This window comes from Physeter macrocephalus, chromosome 17, assembly GCF_002837175.3.
Source record: "Physeter macrocephalus isolate SW-GA chromosome 17, ASM283717v5, whole genome shotgun sequence".
Lineage (NCBI taxonomy): Eukaryota > Metazoa > Chordata > Mammalia > Artiodactyla > Physeteridae > Physeter > Physeter macrocephalus.
In genome coordinates this window covers 51,974,199-51,983,890 of record NC_041230.1, presented here as the reverse complement: position 1 = coordinate 51,983,890, position 9,692 = coordinate 51,974,199, and the positions used below count along the sequence as shown (strand labels likewise).

Here is a 9,692-nt window from a genome sequence, read left to right as displayed (position 1 = left end):
ATAGAGGAGAAGAGGGGGTAGGGAGAAGAAGAGGAGGAGGAGGAAGGAGGAGGAGGGGGGAAAAAGTCCCCTCCTCCAGCCCCCACCGCAGAGTTGCGCAACTCACTCGGGCTGGGATTGGTCGCTGTCACGTAAAGACGCCCCGCCCCCGACGCCCTACGACCAATAGCGAGAGGAGGCGGGGCGGGATGCGTCCTGGGAGCCCAATGGCCGGAGGGGGGCGGGGCGGCGCGGCCTGGGTCTGGCGCGCGCTCCCGGCGCCCTGGGAGCCAGAGCAGCGCTCGGAGCTGAGAGCTCGCTTTCCCTCGCCGCTGCAGCTGTCGCCGCCGCTGCCCGCCCGTCCCGCTCTGCTCCGATCCCTGCAGCCGTCCCGGAGCGCGCTTATCTGTCGCTGCGAGCACAGTATCCCCGTTGCGGCACCGCGGCGATGGCCACCAAGATCGACAAAGAGGCTTGCCGGACGGCGTACAACCTGGTGCGCGACGACGGCTCGGCCGTCATCTGGTGAGGAACTTTCCTTTGCTCTCCAAGCCCCGCTCCCCGAGCTCGCAAGGGGCCTGGTGCACTGAGCGGTCTTCCAGACCGGACGGATGAAGGGTCATCCCGTGCTGTCTTCCCGCAGCCTTAACCCAGGACGGCGTGGAAAGCCAGCGCTGGCTTCTCCCTAGCCAGAGCATCTTTTAGATTGTCCTGCTGGAAGCTCGGCACCATGCAGCTACCAACGCTGATGTGTGTGTGTGTGTTTTTCTCTTCTCCCAATCCAAAGGGTGACTTTTAAATACGACGGCTCCACCATCGTCCCCGGCGAGCAGGGAGCGGAATATCTGGACTTCATCCAACAGTGCACAGGTAGGGAGACGCGCCCTCTGGGGGAGTTCCCCGTCTCTTGGGATATTGTCAGTGCCAGGGAGGGGCGGCAGAGGCCAAACTGGGCGGAGCCTGTGGCCACCCTGGGCGCCTCTGGCCCTGTAGGAACCAGATTTGAGCGTTCTTAAGCCTCACAAAGCCTTCTCCCCTCTGGGCATCCAGAGCGATCAGAGGCGGCCGCCTGGCTTCCTCTCTCCCAAGGTAACCTTTTCAGGCACGGCAGCTCCTTTGCCTCCTGCGGGTCGCTAGTTTTCCACCGTCAACTGCCGCTGTTCCAAACTCCTGGGTCCAGCCCTCCCCGCTTTCCCCTTCCACCGGTCAGTGAGCCCCAATAAAAACAATCCTAGTGCTTGTTGCAGGAGCTAGAAACTGTCAGCTTCACCCACCCCCCACACTCATTGTCCGTGTGCTGGTGAAATGTTTTTATTTGTAGACTATAGAACCAGATATGAAAGACTACCCACCGTAGGATCCCATTTATACGAAATGATAGAAAAGGCAAAGCTAATCTGCGGTGTGAAAAGTCAGGAGAATGGTCATATTTGCGGGTAGATAGCCACTGATGGGGGGCGGGAGGGGTACCCGGAAGGTGGTGTAGGGTCGGGTGGAGTTGGAAATGTATTTCGATCTGCGAGGCTGTTAAACAGGTTTGTACATATGAAAGAAATCTTTCAAGCAGAATCCTTAGGATTTGTAAACTTTGTGCCCTTCCCTGTGGTGTGTTGAACCATTAGGAGGAAAGAACGCATGCAGGTAGAACCACAACCCCCCATCCCCACCCCATAGAAGCAAAAGGCCCAGCATCATTGGTAATAGGGCCTTTTAAAGCTGAGATGGGAGAATGGGCTCTTTTCCAGGCTCTGGTCTCTAGCTTGGAAACAGATATATTCAGACACAGGCAGTGCAGCCTGGAGGTTAGGGTGGGGACTCAGTCAGCAAGGTGGATTGGAATCCCTGCGTGGCCACCCTCTAGCTGTGTGGTTTGGGGCAAGTTACTTAACCTCTCCGGGCCTTGGTTTCCTCACCTGTAATCTTAGAGGGCTGGTTGTGAGGATTGGTGAGTCAGTGCCTGTGCAAACGACATGGTCATTTGAGAAATAAATAAAAAGTACTACTCATCGTGCCCAGGATCATGCGTCGGCCCCTTTCCTTTATTCAAATGGTATTTTCCGTTTACTCTAATTAAAAGAATATTTATAAAGTGTCTGCTATGGGCTGGGTGGTACTGAGGTTTGTTTATTTTTTAAATCTTCTTTCAACTAGAACGTCTTCCTAAGAGCTGCCTCTAGACGTTCACTCACTGCTTTTGGAAAGGATTGTTTAAAATATCAGACGTGTGAAGTACTTTCACAACTCACGTCTAATGAGGTGCACGGGGCCTCTTGTGGAGAGCAGGTGGGGCCTGGGTTCCAATCCTGGCGGAGGAGCCCAGTCTCTCAAGCACCTCTATCCTTCCGCCACCACGATGACTGCTTTTACGAGTGGAGTAAGTGCAGACTCCTGGCTTTCCTCCCATTTGGTGTATAACTGGGAGGTTCAGCAGTATTTTTTGCCTTGCTGGCTCTGAGGCTTTCTCATAGGCCGGCTTCTTTCCTCTCTGGACAGTAAGGTAGCAGTTTCCTCCTGCTGGCCATCCATCACCCCACCCCCCCATCAGAGTGGGGTCTTCCCCGCCCCCCGCCCCCTGCCTCTGAAGCTATTGTTCTCTCCATCGAGTAGGAGAAGGTGACCCCGGGAAGAAAGAGCATCCTGTGAGTAGGTTCCGAACAGATGCTCCTGGCCATCGGCGAGGCTGTGGTCAGAGAACACTTCCTCCCTCCCTGGAGCTTTGTGGTTTGCTAGTCAGACCCTTCCCCCAATGACAGGAATGGGAGTGGGGAGGGCCTAGTGGGAGAACTAAAAATGCTCTCCCTGCTGCTTGTTGATCTTAGGAATGAGCTGTGGGATCTGAAGGCTCCGTATGCTTTGGCTGGAAGTCCGCCTTCCTTCCCCAGCCATCTGTTGGACAAATGTATAGGCGAGTTGCCGTGTCTGCTCTCGTTTGTGTTAGAAAAGCTGGTTCCGTCCCACTGCCGTGTCCTCATAACCCAGTGACCAAGGATTCAGAACGCTGAGTAGTAACTTTCTGTACGCAAGTCACTACACTGGATGTGCCTTGTCTCCGTTACTGAGCCTGCTTCCCTTCCATAGGTGAGGAAACCAAGACCCAGAGAGGTTAAGTGACTTGCCAGAGATCACACAGCAAGGTCGTGGCAGAGCTGGGGTTTGAACCCCGGCAGGCTGGCTCCGAGGTCTGTGCTCTTGGCCCCTTCTTGCTGAGGAAGTGGTTTAGGGTCTCATTTCTAAGCCATGAGGCTTCTTCAGTGATACAGCAGGTTCTGGTCAGGGCTTGGGTTGTTTGCAGGTTACAAAAGACACATTTGCCTATTCGTGTGATGCAGGGAGGCTTCTTGGTGGCCCTCATCCCCAGCCAGGTGTCCTGACAGGCCTGAGGCTCCCGTGCGCTGCAGATAGGCTCCCGTGCTCTGCAGACAGGCTCCCGCTCTGGTCCAGCATTCCTATTCCCAAACCTCTCACAAGGTCACGGCGGACCTGGGAGCCTGAAAACAGCACCTGGTCTCCCCTGCATCTGCACTGTGGGGATGAGGGGGTGGGGGGTTTCCCCTCCCCCCCCCAACCCGGGCTCTGTCTCCTCCCTGACAGCCCCTCCTTGGGCACCCTGTCTGAAACACCCTCCTTCACCCCTCCTGTGCCCTCTGGCTACTGTCTTCCTTCTCCTGTCCTTCCCCCAGGTTTTCCAGAATGGAATGTCCAGCCTCTCCCTGTCACCTCTCCTCAGCCCCCAGGCTGGCCTGTCCTTGTCTGCAGGAGCTGCTTCCTGAAGGTCATGGATCTGGAAAGTCGCTGGGCCCTCGTCCTCCTGTTTCTTTCTGCCGGCAGGATTTGGAGCCCTCTGTGCCCCGCACTGGCTCTTCTGGCGCTGAACTCACCTGGCCCCCTTCCTTCTGCACTAAGTGCTCCATCACCGCCTCCGCTCTTGCTTCTTGCCCCAAACTTCAGTCCGTGTGGAATGGTGGGAGATCTGTCAGGGGCAGTGAGAGAAGCCCAGTGCAGTTAGCTTAAGCAAAAAAAAAAAAAAAAAAAAAAAAATCAGTGTAGCTTCCACGGTTGGAGAGTCCAGGCCAAGTACTAGCTGCAGGTAAGGCTGCCCAAACTCAATCTCCCCTCCTCCTGCTTCTAGCCCTGTCTTCCTCCTTTATTGCCCTTCTTGGGGGCAGGAGGGCAGGTTCTTCCTGAGCGGTGATACAGATGCCCCCTAACCATCCCAGCTTTCAGGCTGCGGGCAAAGCCATCCTGATGGGGATAGACAGACTCTTTGCCACCGATTTCAATGGAAGTCTCCAGACTGACAGACGCTGTTTGGCCTGGCTGGGTTCACGTGCCCTCTGTGAACCAATCACCGCCATTCTGGTTGGCTAGACCTGGATCAGTGCCCACCGCTGGAGAGGGGGAGGGGCAGGCCGACCCAAACCAGGAGACAGGGTGGGGGAGGGGGTTTCCTAAGGGAAGAGTGGAGGGGAGGGCATGTTGCTTCCAGAAGAGGGGCAAACCCAAAACAGGTCCATGGCCTGTGCTTATTGCAACAGTCCCTCAGCCCTTGTTCTTTCTTGTCCTACATCCATTCTACCCCCCCCCAACCCCCCACTGGGAGTAACTCTTCCTAAAGAAGGGCTCTAATCAAGTTTCTCCTCTGCTCTTTCACCATCTATAGCTTCCCATCTGCCCATTGCATTTACAGGCTGCCTGCTTGCCATTCCAGTCCCACCCACATCTCCTGCCCAATAGCTCCCCGCACCCTTCTTTGTGCACCTGCGGCCTGACCCTGTGTAATACTCCCAGCCTGCAGGCCAGTGATTTTGGAGTTTCCCTCCGGGCAGAATTCCTCTCCCCTGTATCTGTCCATCTGGGATTGAGCCAGCAAACCAGTCTAGTGCAATCCCTTCTGTATTTCAACAGCCAGAACGCTTGGGAATCAGAAAAGCTCTAGATTCACATCCCAACTCTGCACCTTGCTGTGTGGCTTTGGGCAAGGACATCCCTTTCTCTGTGCCACAGTTTTCTGCTCTGTAAAATGTGGGTCCTGACGGTGCCTGCCTCTGATGGTGACTGAGACGGGTAACTGAAATAGTATGTCTAAAAGGAGAGCCCAGGGCTTCCCTGGCGGCGCAGTGGTTGAGAGTCCGCCTGCCGATGGGGGACACGGGTTCGTGCCCCGGTCCGGGAAGATCCCACATGCCGCGGAGCGGCTGGGCCCGTGAGCCATGGCTGCTAAGCCTGCGTGTCCGGAGCCTGTGCTCCGCAGCGGGAGAGGCCACGACAGTGAGAGGCCCGTGTACCGCAAAAAAAAAAAAAAGAAAAAAAAGAAAAGTTAAAAGGAGAGCCCAGCACCTCCCTGATGCTGTTGTTGCTGGTACTTTTTTTGGCATTATTTTTATTCTCGTAGCACTTAGGACGACGGTGTGCTTTCTGCTCTGAAGCTTTCAGAGCATGCCCCAGCTCAGCACACAGTAGGCACTCAGCTCTGGGTTTGCCCATGAGAGGCGCTCAACCCCAGGCTGGCTCGCAGTAGCTCCCGTGTGGGCATGCATGAGACCTTTAGCCTGGGCCTGCAGGCAGTAGGTGCTCGGTACATGGTAACAGGTGGTTAGCACAGTGTTTAAAGGGCTGGGCTGCTTCAAACGGCCTGGGTTCAAATACTTGCCAGTCATGTGATCTGGAGCAGGTGAATTCATCTGCTTATTCTTTTGCTATAATGTGGTCATTAGGAGGATTAAGGAAGCAGGTCCATGGTGCCAAGGATGCAGTAAGTGCTCCATAAATGGTAATCACTGTGATTGTCACCTCATTGGTGGATTTAATCGTTGTGGAAGTAACGTGTGTGGTCTGAGAGCACCGGAGAGATGGGAGGGGGAAGAGATGATGGGGAGGGAATGGGTACCGAGCTGTGCTGGAGGGTCTTTGGTTGCCCCAACAGAGCCCCGGGGAGTGGGGAGGAGCCAGGGCTCAGCTGGCAAGGGAGAAAGGAGCTGTTTGGCAGGTTGACTGGTCACGTGATCTCTCTGATCTCAGCATAAGGGCTTACAGATCATGCGTGTGTGTTGGGGCAATGGCTCGGGCTGTCTATGAAATCATGTCTTGTTTCTGTACCTTACAAGTAATACACGTCCTTTGCAGGATACTCAGAAAGCAAGACTAAGCAGAAAGAAGAGAGTAAAAGCCAGACACAGTTCAGATATAGTTTAACGCTCAGAAATTTGTTCATTCGTTCTTTCATTCCCTCTTTCCTTTCCTCCAATGTATACGAGCGGCTACTCTGTAGGGTACTGTTCTAGGCGCTGAGGATAAATATAGAAGTAGAGAAAGCCCCTGTCCTCACGGAGCTGATGTTTTATTGTCATCGCTCAGCCTTTAAAGTGGCTCCAGAATGCTCTCTCATATAAATGTAGCATTGTTTAATAGGTCTTTTATTGATGGACCCCAGAATACTCTGTTGCAAGCAGTTTTATTTTAGAAAGAATCCAGCCGCCTGGGAATGAGTCCAGTTTTCTGTTGGTGCAGATTTTAGAGCTGATCAGTTACAGTTACGAGCATGGATGTTGGAGCCAGGGTGTCCTTCCTTGACTTGTAGCCTTGCTGCGCTGTGTGACCTTGGTCAAGTCTCCCAGATTCTCTGTTTCCTCTTCTGTAAGATGGGGATAGCAATTACACATGGTGTACAGGGTTGTTGTGAGGGTAAATTGACATGATACACATAAAGCTTGTAGGACAATGCGTGGTATAGAGTGGCTGCTCAATAAATGTGGTTACCGTTAGTGTAGCACTTTGGAAGGTGGTCGGTCTGGGTGCAGATGATATTCCCATGATGCTCTGGTGAGTCTGGAGTGTTCAGTTCAAACATCACTCCCAGAGAGATGTGGGGTTGCATGTTATTGTCTGTCCAGCATCCCATCCTTTGGAGGAACTTCTTCCTGTCATTTTATAATAATCCTGCTCAGCCAATGTAGTTCCAGTGGGGCTGACTCTGCCTCTCCCCACTGAGAGGGCACATGACCCAGATCTGGCCAATCAGAGTAAGCCATTAACTGTTAACAAGTCTGTTAACTGATTGGTTCAGGGTTGGGCCCAGGTGACTCAAGTCAAACCAATCAGCTCCATCCCTTAGACTTTGGGTCCCTTTATCTTTCTCTGGGATTAAGACCTGTAAGCACGTTGAAGGCTTGGGGCTTGCAGCACCCATCAACCATTTGGAGAGGGAACCTGAGAACTCAGGTATAGAGCCAAAGATGGAGGATGGAGAACAGATGACATGGCTTAAACTCCTGGATCCAGCCATGCCTGAAGCTCTCTCCTGGCTGTTTGCTTTCATGAGCCGATTAATTTTTTTTTTTTTCCTTAAGGCAGCTTGAGTGGGTTCTTTCTCATTTCCCTCTAAAAGAGTCCTGGTCATAGCACCCAGGGTAGATGGCTGGGACAGGCTAAGAGAGGAGAATCCAGGTTGGGCAAGGAATTCAAAACCTCTCATGTGAGAACTGACTGAGGAAATGGGGCATATTTCACTTGGAGAGACACCTCAGGGGGACAGGAGTGTTGTCTTCAGATGTTTGAGGAGCTGTCCTGTGGAAGGTGTGGACTTCTTCAGGGTTCCTACCCTCATCCCAACCCTATGTGGTAGAGCACCAAACAGTAGAAATTTCAGGGACAGATTTTGGGTTTGCCTGAAGAAGAACTGGCCTCAAGTTAGAATGGGCTGTCACTGCGGGTAGTAAGACCCCCATCATGGGAGGTATGTTAGGGGAGGCTGCCCGACCCCTTGGCATAGATATTTAAGAAAGAGGCCCTTCTTGACCATGCATTCTCCTTCTCTGTCACAGCCCCCTTCTGTAGTCTGCTCTGCTCCCAGGAAGAGTGGCAAAATGCATTAGCTTAGGTATAGGTAATGCCCCTCTGGGATGGGATCAGCCCTGCCAGGGACTGAGTGTAGCAGTGGGATGGTTCCTAAGGAAAACGGGGCTGTCTTTATCGTTAAAGAAAAGACCCATTCATTCTAACTCTTACTGTTAAAGAACAGTAAGGCAGACTTTGTTCAGGGGACTGTTGGGGTAGGTGGAGGGACCACTACAGGGGAGAGAGGTCAGGTCCAACTCTGAATACAGCAAGAAAAAGTGGGAATTTATAGTCAAGGAGCAAAGGTGGGGATCCGTGGATACAAAGTTACCAAGAGGAAGGGTCAGGGGTGAGGGGGGATTCTGGCTGAACTGGCCTCACGGGATACTTGCTGAGGGCAGGCCAGTGATCAGACATCACCAGGGGAGGGTGGGGCTGAGGAGCCCAATTAGATATCGAGGGTGATCAGATATGGAGGATGGGGATTCTGGCTCAGCTGACTTGGCAGGATCCTTGTTAAAATCAGAAAAGGCAGGGACGAACACAGAAGTGCAGAAGTTGAGACCTAGTTGAAAAAGAGCTCAGAAGAGCCTGGTTAGAGTTTAGTCAACGAGAGAATCTTTGCTATTACTGCAAGAGGGACGGGAAAGAGACAAATACACTTGCTGTCCATGGCCTCTGCCTGTGCAGCTGTACAACACACGTACAAGTGGCGGTCTATGTATTTTGCTCTTCTACATGTGGGTTTTCCCCCCTAGCTTCACTCACATATAGAAATTGGAGTGAGAAGGGATGAAGAGAAATTGTCTAGTGAGTCTAAGGCAACATGAGGTCAAAAGGAAGCTGTAGGGCTTCCCTGGTGGCGCAGTGGTTGAGAGTCCACCTGCCGAGGCAGGGGACACGGGTTCGTGCCCCGGTCCGGGAGGACCCCACATACCGCGGAGCGGCTGGGCCCGTGAGCCACGGCCGCTGAGCCTGCGCGTCCGGAGCCTGTGCTCCGCAACGGGAGAGGCCACAGCAGTGAGAGGCCCGCGTACCGCAAAAAAAAAGAAAAAAAAAAAAGGAAGCTGTAAATCTGTGACAGTGCTTTGGACATTGTAAAGTGCTAAATAGTCTGTTCCTCAGCATTCAACAGACATTGATTGAAACATCGTTTCTGTTGCTCCAGAAACAATGTTGGGTGATGAGTCTTAAGTGGCACCTGGAGGACTATTGAGACATTACCTCACAGTTTTCTGCAAAATTCACTCTCCCACTGCCTTCTTGGCCCACACATCTATTGCTGGGAGGTCCTGAGCTGTATTGTATGGCTTCTTTGTGTCATGAGATGCGTGGGCTTTGTGACAGCTCTTCTGGGTGATATTTGTGCTTGCTTTGGAGTTTGTGGCCCCATCTCCCATGGAGAAGGTTGCTAGATGTCCCTTTTCCTGGTAAGTAGGGTGTCTGTGGTTTAGCAAAAGTGTTCAATTAGTTGAAATGAACAGAGTTTCTGCTCCTTGGAAATCTTTAGACGTTAATGCAAACTTTTTGAAAGTATTGCTTGTGGATCGTATAGATGTTATATCTATGTCCTCATCTCCCATCCTTTTTTCACCTCGTTACATCCTGGCATCTCCCCCATAACCAGAGCTTGGCACCCTGTGCACAGGTCCTCTGTCACCTTCTGGTGGCCAAATGTAGTGGCCGTTTCTTTGTCTTTTTTAAAATAAATTTATTTATTTTATTTATTTATTTTTGGCTGCATTGGGTCTTCGTTGCTGCCATGGGCTTTCTCTTGTTTCAGCAAGCGGGGGCTACTCTTCGTTGAGGTGCGCGGGCTTCTCATTGTGGTGGCTTCTCTTGTTGCGGAGCACGGGCTCTAGGCGCGCGGGCTCAGTAGT

At 52.6% G+C, this 9,692-nt stretch overlaps 1 protein-coding gene across 1 annotated transcript in view; it reads left to right on the top strand.

Moving 5' to 3' along the window:
• The first annotated feature begins 258 nt into the window (after positions 1 to 258).
• COTL1 (coactosin like F-actin binding protein 1) overlaps positions 259 to 9,692 on the top strand; it is a 45,541-nt gene continuing 36,107 nt past the window's right edge. The window contains exons 1-2 of the mRNA XM_007122804.4: positions 259 to 504; positions 767 to 849. Coding sequence (XP_007122866.1) covers positions 428 to 504; positions 767 to 849 — 160 coding nt within the window. The 5' untranslated portion in view covers positions 259 to 427. The remainder of the gene's footprint in view (positions 505 to 766; positions 850 to 9,692) is intronic.